General features: G+C 36.6%; 1 protein-coding gene across 4 annotated transcripts in view; it reads left to right on the forward strand.

The window, feature by feature from the left end:
* KAT6B (lysine acetyltransferase 6B) overlaps positions 1 to 27923 on the forward strand; it is a 190195-nt gene that overhangs the window by 101359 nt on the left and 60913 nt on the right. For all 4 annotated transcript variants that reach the window (XM_081267040.1, XM_081267039.1, XM_081267041.1 and 1 more), the window contains exon 4: positions 19274 to 19382. In XM_081267040.1, coding sequence (XP_081123166.1) covers positions 19274 to 19382 — 109 coding nt within the window. The remainder of the gene's footprint in view (positions 1 to 19273; positions 19383 to 27923) is intronic.

Here is a 27923-nt window from a genome sequence, read left to right on the forward strand (position 1 = left end):
AATGCTAGGCGAGTGCTCTCTACCACTAAACTACAACCCCAGCCCCTACTTTAGTCTTTTGAACCTTCTTCCACATGCCATTTTCCTCTTTTTGTTTTTTCCTTCTTGAGTTGTAAGTAACTCCTGAAAGCCCATTTTCCCTAAAAATCTTTTTGAAATTAAGTAGGGAATTGATGGTGGTCTCCTTATCATGCACTCTGATGATAATAGACCTCCTTTAGTTTCTTCCTCTAATATCCATACAAAGTATAAACTTTCCTCTGCTTCCCACTCCCAGAATGACCCTTGCTTTTGACTTAGGTGAAATGACAGTATCCTGTCTCTATTCTGTCTATCTTTCCTAATTTAGAGATTCTGTCAGGGGTGAAGTCTGAGTTGGGATCTGAGCTCTGTCACTTTCAACTGTGGTCTTTGGGTTCATTATTTAGCTTTTCTGTGCTGCAGTTTTCTCCTCAGTAAAATTGGGACAATAACAACATCTGTTTCATAGTTTTACTGAAATAATTTAAGTACTTAATGTAGTACCTGGCATAGAGTAAGCATGCAATGAACATTAGCTGTTATTTTATTTATTAATTGGAGAATGATGAGTACACTCCATATTATACATATATACATACATGCATTTGTATGTATTTAACATCTCCATAGTTATGTAGTTTAGGTATAACATTCAAAATTATATAAAATACCTCTTTTAGAAAATGAAAAAAAAAACATATTTTAAGTGCAAAAAACACACGAAATAAAGTTGAGTATAATTCTGCCTGATAAGGCCAGTATTTAAACAAAAGTTCAGAAGCACTGTACCATTTCTTTTTACATACTATTGCAGACCTTGCATACTTAGTGGTCTAGTCTTTGTTTAAAAGTACCAGAACACCACATGTATGCATGGGCACTTTCATGCTTTTGAATGATGATGAGTGTGATATATTTTCCTTGGGAAAGTTTCAAAAGCAGGTACCTGTCCATCTAATTTTAAGTAAGTAGAAGAGAAACTAATTTTTGTTTTTAAAAGGATTGTGTTAAGGAGAACACCCTAAAAATATTTATAGAAGGAGACTTTTCAGATAAATCTGTCATGAGTTTATGCATGCCCCCTTTCAAGTTTAATATATCTTCAGCATATTATTTAGCATGAGAATGATCTATTGCTTTTGTTCTCCTGGTATCGCTGCTTAAAAATATTCTGTTGAAATTTTATAAACATGCTGAGGGTAATCCTGGGCTGACTGGTTCATTATTAAGATAACATACTAACAGACTTTATGTTGATTATTTATATTTGAAAATATTAACTATAGATATTGGTGGACCATTTTCAAATTAATCACTTACTTCTGATACACCGGGGATAAAATCTGTGAAACATTATTTAGAAAACCAATGATTTTTGGAGCTGGGGTTGTAGCTTAGTGGTAGAGGGGCTGCCTAACATGTGTGAGGCACTGGGTTTAATTCTCAGCACTGCATATAAACAAATAAAATAAATGTCCATTGACAACTAAAAAAAATATTAAAAAAGAAAACCAATGATTTTTAGGTAGAAAATGGAATTTTTAAATAAATATTAATAAGTGGATTATATAACAGCAGAGTGTGTATTTAATATTGGAGGACTCAAGTGCGCAGTGGAAGTATGCATATTCGTATCTTAGAGGTTGCCACTCTTGGGGATATAAAAAGTACGTGGATCTCTGTATTTTTATTTTATTTATTTATGTGCTTTAACAGCTTATGTCACTCTACTTTGTTTTATTAGTGCCAGTTTTATAAAATAAAATTATGAGGGAGGGTGGCATAAAAGAAGTGACTAGAATTTCACTGTTTCATGTTTGTAACTTTCATTTCTCTTCAAGCATAGATTTATTCCTAGTGATAGAAATTGCTGTTTTTTTTGGCAGGCATTAGAAGCAAGTCTATGTAAAATTATGTAATGTCTGAAAAGTTATATTCATGATTAATTGGCCTATCCTAGAATGGTATTTGTGTGTGTGTGGAATAAGGCAATCATGCTTTTTATTTGGCAGTGAATTAAAGCACCCCTCTCAGATCAAGTTACTCTATGAGCTTTTTGACTGAGAAATGTGTGTTTAGCTTGATCTCTAAAAAGCATAAAATGTAGCTTCCAAGCCAAATATTCTGGAATTCATATTGTAACCAAAGTTAGTCTTAGAATAACTTCAAAAGCAATCTGTTCCACTCTGTCACACCTTAGTTAACAAATAAAGCCAAAAGGTCTAAAACAACATCATCATCATTTGAATAGCCTGTGAAAGTACAGTCAATCTGGATTACCCAAGGGTAGATGATTTGTGTTGTCAAATAGTAGTTTAAAATTCCTCATGACCTTGACCTAAATCCATCAGTTACAGTGATCTATTTGTTTATCTAAGCTGGACTTTGCAGGAGCTAGCAAAGAAGGCCTTTAAACAGTTGTCTCCTCCAGTGGATCAACTTGAGAAATGATGACATCTGTTACTAACTGTACAGTTGGCCCTTTGGATCTGTGGTTTCTGTCCCCACAATCCAACCAAATGTAGATAGAAAACATTTGGGGGGTGGGAATTGCTTCTGGACTGAAAACATACAGACTTTTCCCCCATGTCATGATTCCCTAAATAATGCAATATAACAGCCATATTAAATATGTAAGTGATCTATAGATGACTTGCAGGTATATGGGATTATGTACATAGGTTATATGTATATACTGTACCATTTTATCTAAGAGATTTGAGCATCTGCAGAGTTTGGTATTTGCAAGGGTGTGTAGGAACCAATCCTTCACAGATATCAAGGGACAGTTGTATAATGATGGTTAACTTGATTGATAACTGGAAACTGTAATTTAGTTCTGGAGCCTGAATGTCTTGGAAACAACTTCAGTTTTCTCATCTATGAAGTGGAGATACTAGTACCTAACTTCTGACATTTTAATAGTAGTTTAAATGCCTACCTTACTATTCATCCATAGCAAGCTCTCTTTAAATGTTTGTTGCTGCTGGTTGCCACTGCTATTACTTTTACTACTATTACTATAATAACTACTAGTACCTATTGTAACTTCTGTTACTACCAACTACTACTGTTAGTATTATTCCATTTCCTCTGGCAGGGCCTTAACTCCAGGGTTTTTACTCTTTGGTGAATCCTTATATTGAAATAGCAAAACATACCTCAGAGCTGAGTGTGAATATTTGGGGATCATACCTCTAAAGTATCTATATTTATACTGCCCCAAAATGTGGATAACAGATCATTTGTTAGAAATGCAGAATTTCAAGCGCTGTCTCTAAATAACTGAATCAGCACCTGCAGTTTTACATTATCTCTGGGTGTTTTGTTTACACATTATAAAGTTTTAGAAGCACTGATGTACATTGTTTCCTTCAGCTACCCCCAGATCATCTTAATGAGTTAGATATGACTGCCAACTGTGGACTACCAACAATATTGTGAGAGCCAGGTCTCAAAACAGACATATGGCAGGTATTTGAAAAGAAGGAAAATGGAAAGAAGGAGGATAGGAAGAAAGAAGGAAAAAAACCATGCCTTTACAGTACCAGTATTATTCTTCTCTGCATAGGTCTATGCTCACTTATTATTAAATAATTCTTTGCTTCAACATTGAATGTGGAAAGGTAATACTGTAATTTTATGAGCCAGTAAAAAAAAAAAAAAAATTCCATGTCCTTGTAAGTTTTAGTAATCCTTCTGATTACTATTTTCTCATCTCTCTCTCTCTCTCTCTCTCTCTCTCTCTCTCTCTCTCTCTCTCATATGCACACACGCTGAATTACCATTGTAATTGTGCTGCTTCATGCTTTCATTATCTTTTTAGTATAAAGGTGATGTGCTTAATGTGTCAATCCTAAAAGATCAAATAGGCAATTTATTTGACCACTCACCCTCTCTCCTTTGGCTAATTCTTCTTCTGGTATATGATTGATTTCCTCCAATGTAAAGGTTGTGAGGATTTCTGAGAACACAGGTCTTTGATTAACCACAAGTTGTTGATGGTTATGGAGACACTACTTTAGGGAAATTGCTTTTTGAGCTCTACCTTCCCCAGCCATGAATTCATTTAAAAAAAATTGATTTGAAAAACAAGTTTAAATGAAATATGATAGTACAATTTTAAACAAATTGGCAGAAAAAAAGTACTTGATAAAATATGTTGAGTATACTGTGGTACAATCTCTTTCAGTTAAAAATGCCCTTGTTTCTGTGACCCAGTTTTTTCACCTCTAGGAATTTATCCTTCAGGTATATTTGCAAATGCTCTTATGTACATCCCTGTCCATCTCCTGATACTGGGGAATGAACCCAAGAACTTTCCCATTGAACTTTTTATTGTTTGGATTTGGAGACAGTCTTGCTAAGTTGCCCAGGTTGGCCTGGAACTTGAAATCCTCCTGCCTCAACAGCCCGAGTCACTGGGATTACAGATGTGCACCACTATACCCAACTATGTACTTTTCTTTCTTTCTTTCTTTCTTTCTTTCTTTCTTTCTTTCTTTCTTTCTTTCTTTCTTTCTTTCTTTCTTTCTAATATTTTTTAGTTGTAGATGGAATGTATTTATAAGTACATTATCACTTAAATTTCCTCAATACAAAGGCTAATTATTTTTGCTGATTTTGAAGAAATGTGTGTGTGTGTGTGTGTGTGTGTGTGTGTGTGAAAGTGTACAAACAGTACAAGAAGGTAGAGAATGGGAATTAAGTTTTCCTCCCTTATCTAATCCTGACTCCCTCAAATCCCCTCTCCAAATACAATAAAGAGGTTTGTTTGAGATGCTTTCATTATAATTTCTAACATACACAAGCATGTAATGCCTTTTAAAAGAGAGGAGCATACTATAACCACTCTCATTTTAACAGATACTATAGTTACTATTACTGTTTTGCTTCTACAAAAAAATGTACATAGCTAAGGCTGGGGCTGGGGCTGTAGCTCAGTGGCAGAGCGCTTGCCTAGCATGTGGGAGGCACTGGTTTGATCCTCAGCACCACATAAACAATAATTATCATCAAGGAAGTTGGGGCCTAATCCCACATCATGGCGATTAGGACCTACTTTTTCTTCTGTTAGTATGCAGGGTCTCTGGTTGTATTCCTAAGTCCTTGATCCATTTTGAGTTGAGTTTTGTGCATGGAGAGAGATAGGGGTTTAATTTCATTTTGTTGCCTATGGATTTCCAATTTTGCCAGCACTATTTGTTGAAGAGGCTATCTTTTCTCCAAAGCATGTTCTTGGCACCTTTGTCTAATATAAGATAATTGTAGTTTTGTGAGTTATTCTCTATGTCCTCTATTCTGTACCATTGGTCTACCAGTCTGTTTTGGTGCCAATACCATGTTGTTTTGGTTACTATTGCTCTGTAGTATTGTTTAAGGTCTGGTATAGTGAGGCCTCCTTTTTCACTTTCCCTGCTAAGGATTGCTTTAGCTATTCTGGGTCTTTTTTTTTTTTTTCCTCAGATGAATTTCATGATTGCTTTTTCTATTTCTGTGAGGTATGTCATTGGAATTTTGATCAGAACTGCATTTAATCTATGCTTTTAAAAGTGTGGTCATTTTGATAATATTAATTCTGCCTATCCAAGAGCAAGGTAGGTCTTCCCAATTTCTATGGTCTTTTTTGATTTCTTTCTTTAGGGTTCTATAATTTTCATCATATAGATCTTTTACCTCTTTTGTGAAGTTAATTCCCAAGTATTTTATTTTTTTGAGGCTATTGAAAATGGGATAGTTTTCCTCGTTTCCCTTTCTGAGAATTGTCTGATATACAGAAATGCCTTTGATTTATGGGTGTTGATTTTATATCCTGCTACTTTGCTGAATTCATTTATTAATTCTAAAAGTTTTATGGTGGAATTTTTAAGGTCTTTTCTGTATAGAATCATATAATCAGCAAATAGTGCCAATTTGAGTTCCTTTTCCTATGTGTATTTCTTTAATTTATTTTTTTAAGAGAGAGAGAGAGAATTTTTTTAGTATTTATTTTTTAGTTTTGGTGGACACAACATCTTTATTTTATTTTTATGTGGTGCTGAGATTCGAACCCAGTGCCCCACATGCCAGGCGAGCGCCTTATCGGTTGAGCCACATCCCCAGCCCTATCCCTTTAATTTCTTTCGTGTGTCTAATTGCTCTGGCCAGTGTTTCAAGAACTATGTTAAATAGAAGTGGTGAAAGAGGGCATCCCTGTCTTGTTCCAGTTTTTAGAGGGAATGCCTTCAATTTTTTTCAACCAACCTTGCATCCCTGTGATGAATCCCACTTGATCATGGTGCATGATCTTTTTCAAAAGTTTTTGTTTTTGGTATGCCAGAATTTTATTGAGAATTTTTGCATCTATGTTCATTAGAGATATTGGTCTGAAGTTTTCTTTTTTTGATGTGTCTTTGCGTGATTTTGGAATCAGAGTGATAATGGCCTCATAGAATGAGTTTGGACGTGCTGCCTCTTTTTCTATTTCCTGAAATATACTGGAGAGTATTAGTATTAGTTCTTCTTTAATGGTCTTGTAGAACTCAGCTGTGTATCTGTTCAGTCCTGGGTTTTTCTTGGTTGGTAGACTTTTGATGGCTTCTCTTATTTTGTCACTTGAAATTGATCTGTTTAAATTGTGTGTATCATCCTGATTCAATTTGGGCAAATTATATGACTCTAGAAATTTGTCGATGCCTTTGATATTTTCTATTTTATTGGAGTACAAGTTTTCAAAATAATTTCTAATTATCTTCTGTATTTCTATAGTGTCTGTTGTGTTATTTTCTTTTCCATCACGTATGTTAGTGATTTGAGTTTCCTCTCTCCTTCGTTAGCGTGGCTAAGGGTTTGTGAATTTTATTTATTTTTTCAAAGAACCAACTTTTTGTTCTGTCAGTTTTTTCAGTTGTTTCTTTTGTTTCAATTTCATTGGTTTCAGCTCTGATTTTAATTATTTCCTGTCTTCTGCTGCTTTTGGTGTTGATTTGTTTTTCTTTTTCTAGGGCTTTAAAATGTAGTGTTAAGTCATTTATTGACTTTTTCTTCTTTTAAGGAAGGAACTCATAACATTTTAAAACATAGCTCATGGTATTTCTAATTATTTTAATGTTTTCAAAGTCTGTAGTAATATCTTCTCCTTATTTCCTGATATAGGCCATTTGCATTTTTGTATTTTCTTGATCAGCCTAACTAGGCATTTCTGATATGGTTAAACATATATCATCTACTTTATAACCTAGCAGTTTCTCTTCTTGGTATTCACTGAGAGAAATGAAAATACATATACACAGAAATTCTTGTGCACTTCTTTTTATATACCTTTAGTGGACTTTTGTATACTTAGAAACTTCTAGGAAATTTAACTGAAAAATTCTTGTCCTAGAGGTAAGGCCCATCATGTCTGGTGGGTATTTCTTTTCCTGGACCTACTGTAGGTTGGTGATGGGGAAGGTCTTAGGATTGTGCAGCTCCCACCAGCTGGAGGTGATGCTTTGGCTCCAGGGGGCATAGTCTCTGAGATAATGTTCAAGCAAGGGCCCAAGATGGTGCCTGGCCTAAAGCTCCAGTGGATTTGGAACTTTTATCTCCAGAAGGGTCTTAAAGGACAAATATTCTGCAATACAGAACTAACTCCAAAAAACAACATCACAGTTCTTGACACTAGGTTAGTAATTATCCAAGCAATCCTCTTGTCTTCCTGCTTATGAATACTGTAATTGAAAGAGTTGGAGGAACTGAAGAAAACAAAAGCCAAATAGGGCATGGAAATTCTATATACCAGATGGTTTGTATACCACAGGGCAATTGAGAATTAAGTGTACTAATGGAATTATATTTCTTTCATTGGTTCTGTGAAGGTGAACCCTTGGAGTACTGGTGTACTTTGGGTGCTGAGTAAATATTAGTATTGCACTAAGTTGCACATAGCATCTCAATTGCCATGAAAATATCTGTGAATGTGCAGTATTGTCAGAGCGGGGGTGGTGGTGGTGGTGGTGACGATAATATTATTGAGAAAGTGACTAACATGGCTTTTCTAGCTTGTTAATATCTACCTACCTATGTCTACTTCTTTTTTTGGATCTAATTAAATTCAGTTCAGTTGAGCTCTGTCTGTGAACAGTTAGTGTGGGTTTCTCTTGGTGGGATTTGTGAGGAGAATGGCTATATTCAGTTCACATTGTGCCTGGGCAGAGTTGTAGGCATGTATCTAGACTCACATGGTTGCCTTGGTGCCCATAACTCTAGCTGATATGCAGCTCTCCTGAGCAGCAGCCCGCGTTTGCCTTTCTTGCATGTTGGTGATATGCCTGTCGTTTAATCTCTCCATCACTGCTTGGTCTTCTAGCCTTACCTGGGACAAATCCCCAAGTCATGTAGTTGAATTACAATACAGAATTTCTAAATTCCCAGTGAATTTTCAAAATTCAGTGCTGGAATTTTTATATTTCTTTCTTTTTTTTTTTTGCCATCTTTAAGATAGAATATCTATTTATGTTCCTGTCAGTTTTTTTTCTTATCCTTAAAGAAATAATGATCTCAAAGTTTGGACCTGCTTTAATAAAGGTCTTCAAACACTATAACTGCAAATCACAAGAAAGATACTAAATGAATTTTTTTTTACAAAAGGAACTGCTGAAGCTTTGTGACACTTATGCAAGTTGATTTTAAAATTCTATTTTTTTGAATCAAAAGTATATCGCTAATATAAATGTAGGGTTTATATTTCAGATACCGTGACATGCTTGCCAAAGAGAATAGTTTGTGAATTCTAAACAGACTTTCTGTACCATGTGTTGAATTTCCAGCTGTGTTGAGTCAGAGTTGATCCCTCTTATGAAGATAAATGCAATATCTGAAGTTTCTAATGGCAAGGGTGGAGGAGAGACTTAACAGATGTAATCTTAAAAGCTAAGTCCCTGTCCAGATAAGAAATTGAAGGCTCTAGGAAGCATAATTGTTTCATTTTCCCTTTTCAAAATTCACAGGAAAATCTACCAAAACAACAACAGCAACCAAAACAAAAAACAAATGAGATGCTATTGTTAAACACAGTGTGCAGGATTTAATTTGTTTCCTTCCAATAGAATCACTTTCCTTAATCAGCACTCTTATATATGGTACACCTGCCTAATTAGAACAAGTTCTAGACTACAGGATACAGTATGAGCATTTCAATTAAATTCATACATTGATAGCTATTGTGGCTGATGTTCTTGGAAAGCCTGCTTCTTCTCTTCTTCAATCCTTTATTTCATATTTCTGAATACAACTTTGATGATGGGAATTTCTCAGTAGTAAGTGGTTATTGGTATATTTTTGTTTGTTTCTAAATGATTTTTTTAAATGAAAAAAGGACGGGATATATTTTTCTGAATGTTTATAGGGAGTCTTTTAAATATTTTTTAAAATTTTATTTACTTATTGTTACTCTTAAAATACAGAGAACCCTCATCACTATGACAAGGAGGTAAAATATAGCCATCTCATTCAAGATCTCCATACTTTAACAATAATAAATCCTTTTTCCCAGAATAATACAGAAACTCAATCCGCAGAGCCAGTGGGGATGGTATAGTGTTCCTTCACAGAACCAATTACCCACAGAGAAGTATAATGAGCAGGGGAGGTGATACAATGAAAATATATATAGCCAGAGGAAAAATTATGGTAGAATTGTTGCCGGTGTAACATATTAAGTATATTCCTAGTTACCTTCTGGAAAAAAATTATTTAGTGTCTATTCAGGTTCAAATTCATGATGAAATTGCAAGAATTGGCTTAGAGTAAAGCAAAGGGTACATGAGTGCAGAAAAAAATGGCAGTAGGCATGTCATAAACAGAGTTCTGTTCTGCCCTGAAGGGTCTGAAGTAGACCTGTGCTGCTCCAAGGGTGTGCTGGGCACTGAACTTCCGTGCTGTGGAGGGGCTCTGCCACAGTTATTGCAAATACACCTGGGAGCAAGATAGGGTTTGAAAAAAATAAGATGCTTTATAGCATCACAGGATGTCCCTACTTCTAGAATTAGTGAATTTCTGAAGACTGCATATTAAATGGATTGCTGTAAAGGAAAGTCCTGAGTGTGCATGATCTGTATCCTAATTAGGAATGGGCTTGATCTGATCCTACAGACATCAGTTGAATAAGCGGGTTGAGTGGCAAGAAATGAAGTCTAGTTATTTATTAGGTAAGAGTCAAATAGTATGCTGAAATGGCAAAAAAGGATGTTAGTTACTCTAAAAACAACAGGAACAGTTTTCAACCTCTGTTTGTTGTAATGCTATCAATTATGAAGTTGTAGACAATAATTTATTAACCAATAATGAAACACAAAAGTTTGTATTTTCTCTTAAAAATAGAAAAATCTGTACTCACAGAATTGTGTTACTCTCATTGTAGTGTAATCATTTTACTTGATATTTTTCTTTTTTTTCTTTTTTAAAGAGAGAGTGAGAGAGGAGAGAGAGAGAGAGAGAGAGAATTTTTTAAATATTTATTTATTTTTTAGTTCTCGGCGGACACAACATCTTTGGTATGTGGTGCTGAGGATCGAACCCGGGCCGCACGCATGCCAGGCGAGCGCGCTACCGCTTGAGCCACATCCCCAGCCCTCTTTTTTTTTCTTGTTTTACTTGTATTCTTTCTTGAGAGGGAAAGAAGGAGATAGGATGAGGGTGTCACCACAACTTGATGCTGGCAACTGGTCATGATCCAAAATTTATCTTCAAGACAACCTATAATGATTATTCTAGAGCAAGCCCTAATAGTTCCAGATCATTTTTTTTATATATATATATTTTTTAGTTATAGATGGAAACAATACCTTGATTCTATTTATTTATTTATTTATGTGGTGCTCAGGATTGAACCCAGTATCTCACACGTGCTAGTGGGCAAGTGCCCTACCATTCAGCCACAACCCCAGCCCCCAGATCATTTTTTCTTTTCTTTTTCTCATTGCTTGTGGTGCTGGGATAGAACCGTGGGCCTTGTGCATGCTAGGCAAAAATCTTACCCTTCCTAACTGATTTTTAAAATTTGGCCCTTACTTGTCAGATAACAAACATAAATGTTATTCATTATGTTTGCCAGAGTAAAAATAAATAAATCAGTCTAGAGAGAGATAGAACCTTACCTGGCCATTGATAGTTGCCCTCTTTGCCATGTTTATAGTCATTAAGGATATATATGAAAATAAATGGTAGTAGTCAATATCTTAGGACCTGTTAAATTGAGGAAACTACTTCCCAGCCTCAAAACAGTTTGTTCATTTGATCAACAAATGCTGGGCCTCAGCAATGAATAGTCTCTACCTTGTTTAAGTATACCATTTAGTAAGAGAAAATAAATAAATAAGTGATACATACTATGCCAAAGAGTGACCAATGGTATGAAGAAAAATAAGGTAGCAGGGGTAGGGAACGATATTGTTATATTGTGTATATGTGTGAAGATGTAACAAAAAATCCCCACCATTATGTCCAATTAAAATGCACCAATTTAAAAAAAAAAGTGAAAGAAAAAGGAAGCAAAGTTTGGAGGATCTAGTTGTGCCAGTGGAATACATTTTCGCGGAGGATGGTCAGGGGCAGCCTCTATGATAAGGGGATACCTGAACCAAGATCCAAAAGAAATGTGGGACATACCTTGGGAAAAGCAAAAGAGAGAGGGTCTTGGAGTCATCAAACTTAGTAGCAATGTGACCCTAGGGATGTTAAGTACCACCAGGTCTTGTCCCATAGGGTTTGTGTTCGGCACCAATGAAACACCTAGGAATAGCATTGCAGTAAGCAGCAAGGAATCACCTAGACTTCAGATTTCAGGACAATATAAGAAATAGGCACAAATTGAAGAGCTGTAAAAGAGTCTTAAGACAGCCCTTCCACAAAAGTAGATTTGGAGTAAATGAATTGAGTTGTCTGAGCTCAAGTATAGTTCTCCAATGATGAACTATTTGATACTTGGGGATTATAGATTTATATTCATCTTTGCTTTTGTAGTATTATTCACTTAAGGTTTATTTGTTTATGCTTTCCTTCTTTTGATATCTGTTCTTTTGAGTTTTCCTTTTACTAATAGCTACAGGCCTCTTGGCTCTCAGTTGAGATATTTTCTGCACTGTTCCCTGTACTCCCTATTAATTCATTCTTTAATAAAAACAAGGTGTTAGATTAATGTTTATCATCGGGGCTGGGGATGTGGCTCAAGTGGTAGCGCGCTCGCCTGGCATGTGTGCGGCCTGGGTTCGATCCTCAGCACCACATACCAACAAAGATGTTGTGTCCGCCGAAAACTAAAAAATAAATTAAAAAAAAAAATTCTCGGGGCTGAGGATGTGGCTCAAGTGGTAGCGCGCTCACTTGGCATGCGTGCGGCCCGGGTTCGATCCTCAGCACCACATACCAACAAAGATGTTGTGTCCGCCGAAAACTAAAAAATAAATATTAAAAATTCTCTCTCTCTCTCTCTCTCTCTCTCTCTCTCAAAAAAAAAAAATTCTCTCTCAAAAAGAGTTAATGTTAATGTTCATCATAGGAGTTTGGAGAATCAGTCTATTATAGAGTAATTGTGAACTCCAGAACAATTAATTTGTGCCAGTATTTATTAAGGACTTGAATCAAACTTTATAATTTACAAGTACTTTCCAGTCACTCATACTTGAACTTTTAGAAACCCCTGAGCTGGATAACTGTTAGGCACTTTTATGATGAGGAAACCTGAGGCTCAGAAAGCAGAATTTAAATCCAGGTCTTTCCATGTTGCAAGTATGAATGAAAAAATGATGTATTGTTTCATTCTTAACAGTTGGGATTAGTAAAACAGTTTGTTATGTAATAATTTCAAGAAAGCTGCAGAGATCTCAGCCATATCCATAAGAGATTAAGGAAAAAGAGGGTTAATGTCCCTGATCATTGTGAACACAGAACATGGAAATGGCCTTCAAAACCCCTTTTTGTCATTGTCAGGAAGAGGATGTGAGCCTGAATACTTCAGGTTCTGCTTTCCTATATGAGCTTTCATTTACTTATGTCCAGTTACTTAGACTAAGAAGACTAACAATTTGCTGTTTCCTTCTGGGCAGAAATAAAAGTAACCACTAACAAAAATAAAGCTGCTTCACTAAGCATAATCTGTTCTAGTGCCATCCATTTCCCTGCAAATTCTGTGATTTTGTCATTTTTTAGTGCTGCGTAATACTCCATGGTGTATAAATGCCACATTTTTTTTATCCATTCATCTATTGAAGGGCATCTGGGTTGATTCCACAGTCTAGCAATTGTGAATTGTGCTGCTATGAACATCGATGTGGCAGTATCCCTGTAGTGTGCTCTTTTAAGGTCTTCAGGGAATAGTCCGAGAAGGGCAATAGCTGGGTCAAATGGTGGTTCCATTCCCAGCTTTCCCAGGGATCTCCATACTGCTTTCCAAATTGGCCGCACCAATTTGCAGTCCCACCAGCAGTGTACAAGAGTACCCTTTTCCCCACATCCTCACCAGCACTCATTGTTGTTTGACTTCATCATGGCTGCCAATCTTACTGGGGTGAGGTGGTATCTTAGGGTGGTTTTGATTTGCATTTCCTTGACTGCTAGACATGTCTTCTTTGATATAATGAGAGCAACTAAGAACAGAACAGGGAGGAAGAGCAGGAAGAAAAGATTAACATTAAACAGAGTCATGAGGTGGGAGGGAAAGGGAGAAAAAAGGGAAATCACATGGAAATGGAGGGAGCCTCTCATTGTTATACAAAATTACATATAAGAGGTTATGGGGGGAATGGGATAACAAACATGGAGGGAAATGAATTACAGTAGATGGGGTAGAGAGAGAAGATGGGAGGAGAGGGGAGGGGGGATAGTAGAGGATAGGAAAGGTAGCAGAATACAACAGTCACTAATATGGTAGTATGTAAAAATGTGATGTTCAACCGATGTGATTCTGCAATCTGTATTTGGGGTAAAAATGGGAGTTCATAACCCACTTGATTCTAATGTATGAAATATGATATGTCAAGAGCTTTGTAATGTTGTGAACAACCAATAAAAATAAATAAAGAAATAAAGAAATAAAGAAAGAAAGAAAGAAAGAAAGAAAGCTGCTTTGGATTCTTCAGGAAAGGCTGTTTTACTTTGGATCAGAAGTCTCAAAGGTTCTTGAAATGTGTTTATAAGACAGTAACAAATGAGAACTAGAAAAGGATTTAGAGATTATTCAACCTTACAACCATTAAAATACTGGGTCTGGAAAGGACCCAGATCTCCTTTTTGAGCATGATGATTTTGTGCACTGTTGCATCCTCGCCATGCCAGGGCTCATCCAACCTCTCTATGATCTTTTGATTACAGGGCCTACTGCGCCTCAAGAGTAATCCAGTCTACATATATCATAATGACTTTATTTATATGAGATACCAACAACAGAGAAACACACAAAGACAGAAAGAGGAATGGTGATTGCCAGGGGTGGGAAAGGTAGAGTGGAGAGTTAGTTCTTAACAGGTGCAGTGTCAGTTGGGAAGATGGAAACTGTTCTGGAAGTGGCTGGTGGTGATATTTCTACAGCATTGTGATCAACTGTACCCTTAAAGTTAAATGGTAAATTTTGTTATGAATTTTTTGGCTAAGATCAAATGAAATTTTATATTGTATATGTTTACCATAATTTTAAAAATAAAAATAAATGAAGGAGGATAAAAAAGGAATCATCCACCTGGGACAGCAACACATGCCTATAATCCTAGTGACTTGGGAGACTGAGGCAGGAGGATTACAAGTTTAAAGCCAGCCTCAGTAATTTATCGATGCCCTAATCAATTTAGCTAGACCTTGTCTCTGAATAAAAAATAAAAATGGCTGTGGATGTGGTTAAGTGTCCCTGGGTTTAACCCCTGGCACAAATAAAATAAAACAAAATAAAAATTATCCATTCTATTCTGTATGATACCCTAGTTAGTTCCAAGTTTCAGACTCTGAAGCCATGGAGAATAAATCTGTCCCTTCTACCTTGATGAAGATACCCATATTGCCCCTCCCAACAGTTTCTTTAACTAGATAACCCTGTGTCCTTCACTAGATCATAATCTTTTATTTTTATTTTGTCATACACTGTTTTAATCATGATCCCAAGGTAAACCCCATGTTTGATTGGCTCATATGCCTTTTAAGTCTCTCTTAGCCTGCTCATTCTTCTTCCATGTCTAGATCTTATAGTCTTGCTTTTCCTTCCTTTTTATTTTTGAAGAAACTGGGTCATTTATCCTCTAGAGTCTTGGTACTAATATCTCCCTGCTCTATAGATTAATATGTTGTACTGTCCTCTGCATTTCCTGTGCCTTGGTAATTGGATTGAGATACTTTAGTTTATTAATGCTTATAATCTAACTATGTAGTAATTTATTCTAGACCTCTTTTGAGAGCAGAGGTGTACTTTTTTGTTCAACTTTCCATGTTTTTGTTTGGTAAAGTGTAAACATGCAAAAAAGTTGAAGGAATAAAATATACCCATATACCCATTACATAGATTTCACCAAACATTAACATTTTGCCACATTTTCTTTCTCTCTCCTACTCTGCATACTTATATACACATGTAGGTTTTTCTTTTTCCCTCTAAATTATTTGAGAGTTAGACATCATGACACTTCTAAATATTTCATCATATATCTCCTAAGAACAAAGACATTATCCTACATAATCACAATGTTTACTCGAGATTTATTATATTTGATTTATGTGTTATCTCATATTTAGTATATGTTCTTCTAATTATTCTAGTAACATTCTTTAACATCCAGTGTCTATTTTTAAAAGATCCAGAATCCAGTCAAGGATCCTATATTGTTTTTAGTTTTCACATCACTAGTTTCCTAGATTGGTTCTGGTTCTGCCCTTCTTTAGGTCTTGCATGATATTGACATTTTTTTAATGTGTAGGTAAGTTGTTGTACAGAATATATCTCCACTTGAATTTACCTGATTGTTCCCTTATAATTAGATTCACCAAGAAACTATGTAGGCCGTGCTAAATCCTTCAAGGCAGCGTTTGGAGGCACATGATGTCAGTTTGTTCTATGTTGGTGCAGGAAGTGTCCACCAATTTTCTTCATTGTGGAAGTACCTTTCCTCCATTGCAATTAATAATTCTAATGAATATGATTTTAGTAGTGATTGTCTTTTTAGTAGTTTTTTAAACATTTGCAATTTTTCATGGGAGAAATTGACTGGAAGAGATTATGTATACTTTCATAATAGCTGTTGACACTGATAGGTAAGAAATGGACAGAGTGAGGGCAGTTTCAGCTCTATGTTTGAACCTGTGCAACATTTAGAAAAGTTACTTAACATCTTCAACCCTTAATTTTCTCTAAAATGAGAATAATACACATAACCTGGTTACAGAGATTAAATGAGATATTGTAGAATGGGCCTCTAGCCTTGAAGCTGACCCAGGGCCATTGCCTGAAAGGGGAGCAGATGATGCTCCCTGAGCAGAATATGCTTATTTTCATCTTTAGATCTGTCCATGAGTGTTCCTTCTTAAAATTAGTTTAGAACAATCCGACATGTTGATGAGAAAATGTAATCAACAGGTTAGGTGCCTTCATGACATTTCAAAGAAAGGATTTAATTTGGAGATTTGGAGTTCCATTTTCAAACCTCTTAAGTATCACTTGTCTATAGTGATTTGTATGGAATCAAATTGCCATTTACTCGCACCTCTTTCTGACTGCAGTCTATTTTACTTTATTACAAGGGGTTATTTTTTAAAATAGTTTATATGTAGTCTGATTGAGAATAGTGAATCATAATAATTCTGTGGCCCATTTACATGCATTACTGTAAAAGTTTCATTTCATGCAAGTGACAATTTTTTAAAGTTAATTAGACTCGGCTACACTGAGGTTAGCAAAAAGTGCTTTGAATTATCAATAATTCAGCAGGGCAGACATTTCTGTATAATGCAGTGGTTTTATGGAGTATTGTAAGATAGTTATCCTTAAATAAATGGTTGTGAGCATCCACCAGTATGGTGGGGTTCCCCTGAATGTAGCATGAAGCGATAGCATCTATGCTTTCTGTGATTGGGCAGAGTGCAGGACATCAGTCTTTCTGGCCATGAACTACTAGCAACCTTTGTCCTTTGTGTTACCTTTAGTTAAAAACGAAAAATGAGCATGAATGCTGGCTGATGGCCATGTCTCTCTCACAGCAAAAAAATTCATCTGGGAAAGAAAAATGGGATTGCAGATTTGGATTTGTTTCATTGCATGAATGATATGTGACATTTCGTAAATTATTTATCACTTCAAGAATGGCGGCAATGGCTTGAACATTGTTCTATCAAATGAAAGCAGGAATCCCATTAGTAAGAGGACTGTGTTTTAGCTAGAATCTATCAGGGGATTGTTGTCACTTTAAAACCAGATTGTTCTTTTAATTGCTATTTAAAGGAACAAAAGTGTTCCCAAGGTACTGCAGTTGAGCAGTTGCAAGTAATAACTATGGATCCATAATTATGCAGTGCTGATTATCTGGCATTTAAAAAACCGTGGCTAGAGTCAGTGACCAATTTGTCGTAGCTTGTCTTTTTTGGTTTTTCTAATGCAGGATGTTTCATACTCTGTTTTTTAACAGAGGCTACATTTTCATTGCTTTTTAATGGAGGCTACATTTTCATAGATACCTCAGAAAGCCTTTGCATAATAAAAGAACAAATAAGCTTAAAGTAAGGGCAAAATAATGAACATTAATATTGTAAGATAAAAATAAAAGTCAATATTAAAAGTTCTGTAAAGGCTTGGTCATAAGATAAATTCTTGATTTTGATGACATGTCACAATGAACCAAGACATTTGTTGGAATCATTATAACCATTTGAAGTATTATTTTAGAGATGAGTTTGGTTTTTGTTTTATTTTTTTGTGTTTTTTTTTAAAGTAGCATATACTGTTTTATTCAATTAGCACATATATTTTGAGTGCCGACTGTGAACCAGGAGCAGTGTCATAGACATTTGGGACTGAACGGCTGAATAGATAAGCTTTGTTCTATGCTGATGTATAGCTACAGGATTAAGTCTTGTTTTTGATTTATATTTAAAAACATTTGTGATAATGTTGGTGTTCTTGCCCTCAATTTTTGATTCATGAGATTCAAATATAAAGACATCATAGTAACATTCAGGTGGCTAGCAGGCAACATGTGTGAATGCTTGAAAAATGCAATAAAATTTTAGTTTTTATACAGTTTTGGCTGTTCGAAATAATGTGACTAGCTCTGTAGGCACAGCTAGCCATATTCATATGGATGGTACTAGCATTGCTAGTAGTAGTCAGTAACAATGGAGATACTAAAATGTATGTAGATTTATACATTGTTAAAAAGCAATTTCCGTAGTGAGATTTAAGGGGTGCTAGGGGGTTAGACAAATGTTTCATTGTTTCTTTTATAAAGTAGGAATGTCCAAGATCAAGAATTTATCTCTTGTGTGTGCTCTACTGTGCTGTGATTTCCTTTAGAAAATCTTGGTACCCAAAATGGCCTTTGATCTCTTTTGAAGCAATTCAGAGAATTTTAGTTTGTGCTAAATTCTTTATTCTCCATTAACATATCACCTAAAAACATACCAACATTTTTTTTTTTTGGATGAACACACAGTATCTTTGTTTATTTTTATGTTGTACTAAGGATAGAACCCAGTACCTCACACATTCAAGGCAAGTACTTTAACACTGAGCTATAGCCCTAGGCCCAAAACATACCAACATTTTATGTTCAGTATTTAATAAGTGAATAATAGTAACCTGCATTACAACATTTTATAAAGTTTAATTAAATAACTAGGTAATATTCATGGACTCTAATATTGATTTAGCTAAATAATTTGACCTAACTAGATGATATTCATGGATTATAACACTGAATAGGTGAACCAGTTTATTATAGGCATATAGAGTTGGGAATGATTGAGATTTTAAATGAATTTTGAATAATGTTCATTTCAGAAGGTTATATAGTACATAAAGGTCTTAGGTTCCACTGGTTTAATAAAAATGACTTCTGGGTCTTATATATTACTATACCTACGAGTATTATTCAATTAATAATTTAGTATCAAATACTTTTAAGATATTTTTATTAGAATATATTGATTTGAATACCTAATTTAGCTGGTTCTTTTTGTTCGTGAAATATCTAAGAAGCTTTTGATTTTAATGTTTTAAATTTTGAAATGAAAAGTAACCTGTGTTTTCATTTTAATTTTATCATAGCCCCGTGCCGATCCCATTCCAATATGTAGCTTCTGTTTGGGAACTAAAGAATCAAATCGCGAAAAGAAGCCAGAAGAACTCCTGTCTTGTGCAGATTGTGGCAGTAGTGGTAAGTTATACTTTTTGTGGGTATTTTTGGTGTATGCTCTTGTTTGTTTTTATTTGGTGGTACTGGGGATTAAACCTAGGGCTCTACCCTGAGCTATATTCCGACCCTGTATTGTTTTTTTTATTTTGAGGCAGGATCTTGCCAAGGTGCTGACCTCAAACTTGAAATCCTTCATCCTAGCCTCCAAAATCACTGAGATTATAGGTGTAACACTTGCACCTGGAGCTTTTTATATATTTTGTACAGTGATTTCCCAGTTTTGAAGCTGAATGCAACTGGAAGCACTTTTGTTTTATGTAATCTGAAGTCTCAAGTGATATGTGATTTGAAGTTTATTCTGTTTCGCGTCATGACACCAGCTGGTAAAATGTAATATTACAGCCCAGTTTTGACCAATTCCAAAAAAAAGGGGACAGAATTCTGGAAACTATAACATTTGATTCAATAAATCATCAAGCATATAACCAGGCATGATTTCACCCACCTACATTCCTTGAAACTTGGGAGGCTGAGACAGGAGGACCAGGCTTTACAATTTGATGAGACCCGGTCTCAGCATAAAAATTAAAAAGGCTATGGATATAGGTCAGTTATAGAGTGTTTGCCTAGCATTCTTGAGGCCCGAGGTCAAACCACCTATACTGCCAGTAAATAACAAAAAACAAAAACAAGCAAACCCCAAAACATTAGGCAAGAAAGAAATTTAGATTGCCTTGAATAAGACAGGAAAAGGTACTGTGTACAGAAGATGATGCTAAAATCAAGGAATTGCTGGATAGAAACACTGGGTTGTTGACAAAGTATAGAACCCCAGGTGCTGTCATGGTAGGTTTTACCTCTGTCTTTTTCTTTCTATCAGATTTTAAGTTTTGCCTCTAGTTTTGTAATGAAAATTTTAATCATGCTTACATTTTAAAAAATTGTTTTATTAGCCATTCTTCCTTTTTTTTGGGGGGGGGGATGGGTGCTGGGGATTGAACCCAGGGCTTTGTGCATGTGAGACAAGCACTTTACCAACTCAGCTATATCCACAGTCCTCATTCTTCCTTCTTATAAGCAGGTGATAGTTATGTTGCCTAGGTGAAAAACACACTCATACTAAGTGCTAGTTATTAGGGTTTTTTCCCCCCCCTTTGTTGTTTTTTTGGTTTTGATTCTAGGGATTGAACTCTGGGCCTTGTACATGCTAAGCATGCATTGTGTCTCTGGACTACACCCCGAGCCCAAGAGTTTAGAATATTAATCTTTTCGTGTTAATCTTTAAGACTTTTCCCCTAGAGCTTACTGAAACTTCCTTCTCAAATGTTATTTTAAAATTCATGGCCAAAGGCCATGGGTGGGGCGTTACTCAGTGGTGAAGCACTTGCTTAAATGTGCTCAAGGCCCTGGGTTGAATCACAGCACCAAAACATGTACATAAATTGATGGCCAAGTATTTCTCTAGTTATAGCCATCTTAAGACACAATAAACCTTCATGGGGGTATAGCTCAATGGAGCTATAAGTAAAATTTTAGTTTTAATAAAAATCCAAGCCCCAGTGTCATGATATCTGTTTGTGCAGGACAGAGTATGCCTCAGAGTGCTGGGCTCTGGGTCTGCAGTGGGATCCAGTTCAACACCCAGCACCATTAAAAGCAAAAACAAACACAAAACCAACCTTCAAAACACTGTACCATACTGTCACTCTTATTTAGGAAGTCTTATAATGCAGTGGCTAAGAGGACATTGAAGAACAAACCACAGTCCAGTTCCTACACCTTGAGGTAGTTACTTAACCATTCTAAGCCTCAGTTCCTTGTGAAAAAATAGGGGATGATAGTAGCAACTACCTCTTGGATTTCACGTGAATTAAATGAGAGAACATGAGTAAATAATCTAGCACAGGGTGTATAAGAACTGTGGTAAGTGTACTATAAATGTCAGCCATTGTTATGATTTGGCATGTTTGATATTGTTGTCCTTGATTACTGCAAGTAATTTATTTATTTATTTATTTTCCTTTTTTTTATTGGTTGTTCACAACATTACAAAGCTCTTGACATATCATATTTCATACATTAGATTGAAGTGGGTTATGAACTCCCAATTTTACCCCAAATGCAGATTGCAGAATCACGTCGGTTACACATCCACAATTTTATATAATGACATATTAGTAACTATTGTTTTGTCTTATAGTAGTTTTATTTTTTTATTTTATTTTTATTTTTTTTATTGGTTGTTCACAACATTACAAAGCTCTTGACATATCATATTTCAAACATTAGAATCAAGTGGGTTATGAACTCCCATTTTTACCCCAAATACAGATTGCAGAATCACATCGGTTACACATCCACATTTTTACATACTGCCATATTAGTGACTGTTGTATTCTGCTACCTTTCCTATCCTCTACTATCCCCCCTCCCCTCCCCTCCCATCTTCTCTCTCTACCCCATCTACTGTAATTCATTTCCCTCCATGTTTGTTATCCCATTCCCCTCACAACCTCTTATATGTAATTTTGTATAACAATGAGGGTCTCCCTCCATTTCCATGCAATTTCCCTTTTTTTCTCCCTTTCCCTCCCACCTCATGTCTCTGTTTAATGTTAATCTTTTCTTTCTGTTCTTAGTTGCTCTCATTATATCAAAGAAGACATTTGGTATTTGTTTTTTAGGGATTGGCTAGCATCACTGAGCATAATCTGCTCTAGTGCCATCCATTTCCCTGCAAATTCTGTGATTTTGTCATTTTTTAGTGCTGCGTAATACTCCATGGTGTATAGATGCCACATTTTTTTTATCCATTCATCTATTGAAGGGCATCTGGGTTGATTCCACAGTCTAGCAATTGTGAATTGTGCTGCTATGAACATCGATGTGGCAGTATCCCTGTAGTGTGCTCTTTTAAGGTCTTCAGGGAATAGTCCGAGAAGGGCAATAGCTGGGTCAAATGGTGGTTCCATTCCCAGCTTTCCCAGGGATCTCCATACTGCTTTCCAAATTGGCCGCACCAATTTGCAGTCCCACCAGCAGTGTACAAGAGTACCCTTTTCCCCACATCCTCACCAGCACTCATTGTTGTTTGACTTCATCATGGCTGCCAATCTTACTGGGGTGAGGTGGTATCTTAGGGTGGTTTTGATTTTACTGCAAGTAGTTTAAAATTTTATCATCATTTATGACAGCTGCTTGATTGTTGGGTAGAGGAAATATTCCACACTGAGAAACGAATGATTCTTATTCCTCATATGAAGTTTTAACTTGATAGGTCCTTTGCGGTTCAGCAGCTTCTTGGACCTGATGTGGAGTGGAGCCTTCGGAATAAGACATTTCAAACCCTGCTTGAAAAATGCATTCCGACAGTCTTTTTGATGTACTTTACAGATTCATTAAAATTCTTTTACCTGGCCATGGTATCATGGATAGTGACAAAAGGGCATGGAAACATTATCTGTGTGTTCAGTTTAATAAATTTCAACCCTACAATCTCCCTATTCTGTGCTGGTGAGGTAGTGCCTCACTCATCAGTTCTGACTCTGTAGTTATCTTTTGGTTTTCTCATGAGGCTTTTCTGAATGAATTATTCTTTTTTGTAACTGCCTGATCAATTCTGTGGCATTCACTTGACTAGGGGTTTACCTGTTGTGATTTTTAAGGTGGTATTTTAAAAATACATTTCATTGTCTTATTTTCTTGGTGTGTTTTTCTGAGTACCTAGACAGACTACAGATGTACTTAAATGTAGGAAGAAAAGTTCCCTTCATATATTTCCTTACCTCTGGTGATATGCTTACTTGCAGGTAAGGCATCTGAGATCATTATCTTCTCGATTATAACTTCAGGGCCTCCTTTACAGGGTATCAAGGTGTAATTCTAAACACTAGACACCCCCCTCCCCCACTTTCTGATGTAATCAATCTCCTTTTGTCTTTCCTGGGCTGAAGACTTGCCAAGGGGAGGTCTGATCTCTTTTACACTTTGAGGTCACTGAAAATTCCTTTCCTCTGAGGCTTCTTACTTTTTCAGGATCAGCTAGGGGTCTGTCAGTAGTGCAGCATTATTTTCTGAAAAATTCCTCCTGTTTTCCTTTCAACAAATGGAGATGAGTGGTTGAGGATACTGTCTAGAAGGTTTCTGTATCCGGAGTCATCTTGTTAGACTCTTCCTCTGCCTTCAGGTAGAGAAAGCCAGTGGCTATGGAGTCAAGGTATGGGTCATGGCAGAAATCCAAGCCCCAGTGTCATGATATCTGTTTGTGCAGGACAGAGTATGCCTCAGAGTGCTGGGCTCTGGGTCTGCAATGGGATCCAGCTCTCACTTGGAGATTCACTTCATCTTCCTGCATGTTCTCTGCCAGCCTGGATTTGGCTCCATTAGTGAGAAAAAACTTTTGTTCCTTACTCAGTGAAATGCTTTGTAGGCATTTACTTCATATGGTATATCAGATGCATGAACTTTGTTGTTTATTCCTCTTTAAATTGAAGGGTCAAAATAAAATATGGTTAATTTTAGGGAGTTGGAGATTCTTATAGTTTTATTGTTTTGTTGTGAACAAAGAGAAAAGAATATGATATACCACTTGCCTCAGCAGTGCCCTCTGATAACAATGGAAGCTCCTTCATCACAGTCCAGTCCAGCATCTCAAGTGGGATTTACAGATTGGTTGGCCTCCCTGAGTTGACCTCGTGAAGATGGCTGCTTTCTCACACTCAGAACAATCCATTGGTTCTAGGATTAAATTGAGACTGTTGGTAATGATCAAAGGGATCCCTAACATAAGAAGTTTATGTGAAAAAATAGTCACAGCGGTATAAAACCAGAAAATATGGATGCGATCCAAATGGAAGATCATTCTGAAATGTGTTTTCCATATGTGCCCAGCCCTTTTTAGTCATCTCTGTCTGAAGTACCATTTGTATGATGTCACATTTAGACTCTGCTTAGATTTCAGAGATGTAAGTAATAAATGTTTCCTTCTGCTTACATCATAAGAAAAAAAAAAGCCAATTTGACATTTCTTTATTTTTAAGGTGACTCCATGCTACAAACGGTCAGAATTTAGTTACTAATTCCTGATGGAAGTTCTTTTTTTAAAAAAAATTATTTTAAGTTTATGTGTAGTGAAAATGTGAGGGTGATTACATATAGTTCAGGGAGCTCCAATTGTGGTGTTCCCAGCCAGACATTTGTCTTCTGCTGTTTGCTGGTGGTGTAACTGCAGTTTTCCTGATCTGTACAATGGGAAGTGTCCTGTCTGCACCCTGCATCCACAGGCTGTTGTGAGGATCCAATGAAATAATGATGAAGATTTTATTATATATTATATTACATTATATCAGTTAGTGTAAAACATTAGACAAATGTGAAGGATTATTCTAGCCACTAATAAGAGTGTGGGAACCATCAGATAGTTTTCAGGTCTGTGGAAATGTTGAGACTAGGAAGTGATTTTACTTGACTTTCATGGATCAGCCTACTTTGAAATTAACACTGTTATATTCTCTTTGCCTCATTAAGACCAAATTATCTTTAATTAGGTTCACATAAGTATTAGATATTATACCAAATGAAATTTTGTGTCTGCTGCTCAGATTGCTGGGTGGTTAAATCTTACTTACAGATGAGTTGTGTGCATGTGTGTTTTCAAATTAGCAAATCTAAGATAAGTGTACAGTTCAAAATTACAGCATCATACTAAGTGGAAGCTCATTGAAGCGGGAGGCAGAGAAAAGGCGATGCAGCTGGGAAAGGGAGAAAAACTCCTTTTGTGTAGTAAGGGAGGACCAGCCACGGGTAGGATGAGTCCATCTCTGGAGAGCTGGAGTCTTTCCTGGGGTTGTCTTTTGTGTGTGTGTTAATCCTGGGATAGGAAAACAGCAACAACAGCAACAAACTTCCATACATTCTGCTCCTAGAGGGAGCTGGTAGGCACCATCTCTGAGTGCATGGATATGTTAAAAAATGGCGGGGGGGGGGGTGGCGGGCGCTGGGGATGTGGCTCAAGTGGTAGCGTGCTCGCCTGGCATGCTTGTGGCGCTGGGTTTGATCCTCAGCACCACATAAAAATAAAATAAAGATGTTGTGTCCATCGAAAACTGAAAAATAAATATTAAAAAACTCTCTCTCTCTCTCTTAAAAAAAAAAAAAAAGGACACTGATTTCTTAAGGTCATTGTGTAAAAGTTCCCAGGGATTGGTTGGTTAATCATCCATTTCACAGGGAGTAGATACAGACTGAATCATTAGTTTGGAAAAGAGTCACTTTACTAGAGAGAATTCCAAAGAGGAATAAGTATGGAGGCAGGGAAGAAAGTGAGAAAGTGAGCCCCATTCCCATCCTATCCTGAAAAGCTCAAAGCAGGACTGACTATCACCTAAAGGGAGAAACAGAGAGTAGGAAAATCTATTTAATGGGCACTTTTCGGTCTTTATCAAAATCTAATTGACGTCTTTCAGTCCTCACCAGATACTCCCCTTAGCCACAGTCGACCTTGTTGAGAATCTTTTCTTTTCTTGAAATGCTTTCATAGGGGACTGGGGGTGTAGCTCAGTGTTAGAGCGCTAGGTAGTTAAATCTTACAGATAAGTTCTGTGCATGTGTGTTTTCAAATTAGCAAATCTAAGATAAGTGCACAGTTCAAAATTGCAACATCATATTAAGTGGAAGCTCACTGAAGGCCCTGGGTTGGATCCCTAGCACCACCAAAAAGAAAAAACGAGGGAAAAAAAGGTGGGGTGGGGAGAAAGGAAGAAAAAAAGAATTAAATGTTCTCTTTGGCTTTTGTGTTACCACATTTTCTGTTTTCTCTACCGCTTCCTTCCATGCCTTTTGTTAGCTCCTTTTCTTCTCTTTGTCCCCTACATGTTTCTTCAGAATTCTGCCTGTGGCTGTTTCTTAGTTTACCTTATAGCCTATCCTGAGCTCCGAACCCTTAATTTCATGCCTTCAGAATGTATCCACTTGTCCATTCATAGCTGCCTCAAGGTTAATATCTAAAACAGCTCATCGACCTTGAGTTGCTCCTTCCTCCCCCAAACAACTACAACAGTAATAGAAATCCTAGCCTAGAAACAATGTCTTGCTTCTCCAGGATTTATTTGAGCAAATGGGACACCATTAGCCACTCATTCAGTGACACAAACTGGAAGTTTCTAGTCACCCACTTTCCTATTCTCTCATACCAAGGAATCATCAAAAGTCCTTTGATTCTGCATCCTAATGTGTATCCTTTATCTTAAATATATCCATGCATCCATCTCCACTAGCCCCACTCAAGATCACTATTACTATAACCTAAATCTAATATTGATTTTCTTTCTTCTCATTCATTTTTCATACTGCAAGCAAAGTTACCTTTTTAAATTATACATCTGATCACAGAATTTTTCCATGGCTACCAATTACTCTTAGGAAAAAAATCCATGTTTTTCATATAGCCCCCCAAAACTCTTCTCGATTGGATTCCTATTACTGTATCCTACACCACTATCCTCTTCATATTCTGAATATTAATTATATTGATAACTTTTCTCTCCTCCTTTGTACCATGTTCCTTGCTCCTCCTGTATATGCCATCTTACCCCAGCCCTGTCCCTCCTCTGCAGAATCCCACCTACTCGCACTTATCCTTTGATTAGGGAGGACTTCCTCTACCCTCCTGCTAGCTTCTCCCATATCCGTAAACCTCACCATAGCCAGGCATTAGCCCTAATTTTTGTTCAATGTCTGTCTTTGCTGCTAGACCATATGATCCAAAGGAGTGGGAATCATGTATTCTTTACCTCCCTGTGTCTCCAGTTCTCATTAAATATTAAGTTGAAGGAAGGATAGTTGGACACATAGATGGTCAGATAGTCTGTTCAAGGGGCTCAGTGTCTTTGTCTTTATTAGTTTTCCATTGCTGCTGTTAGCAAATTACCATGTGTATACTGGTTTAAAACAACATGTTTATCATCTTACATGTGTAGGGCAAAAATCCAAGAAGGGATTCACCAGATTACCATCAAAGCATCGGCAGGACAGTGCTCCTCTCTAAAGAGTCTACGGGAAGGGCTGGGATGTGGCTCAGTGGTAGAGCGCTTGCCTCACATGTATGAGGCACTGGGTTCGATTCTCAGCACCACGTAAAAATAAATAAATAAAATAAAAGTACTGGGGCTGGGGATGTGGCTCAAGCGGTAGCGCGCTCGCCTGGCATGCGTGTGGCCCCGGTTCGATCCTCAGCACCACATACCAGCAAAGATGTTGTGTCCGCCGAGAACTAAAAAATAAATATTAAAAATTCTCTATCTCTCTCCTCTCACTCTCTCTTAAAAAAAAAAAAACTTAAAAAAAATAAAAGTACTGTGTCCATCAAAACTAAAATAAATAGATAGATAGATGGATGGTCTATGGGAAGACCCAGGTCCTTGCTCATTTGGATTGTTGACAGGGTTAAGCTCCTTGTGTTTGTAGATAGAGATCCCCATCTTGTCAGATGAAGGCCCTTCCCAGCTTTTAGAGGCTACCCCACCCTCACCCCCACTCCTATCCTTGGCTTGTGGACCCTTTCCT

Source organism: Spermophilus citellus (assembly GCF_964194105.1).
Source record: "Spermophilus citellus genome assembly, chromosome: 15".
Classification (NCBI taxonomy): Eukaryota; Metazoa; Chordata; class Mammalia; order Rodentia; family Sciuridae; genus Spermophilus; species Spermophilus citellus.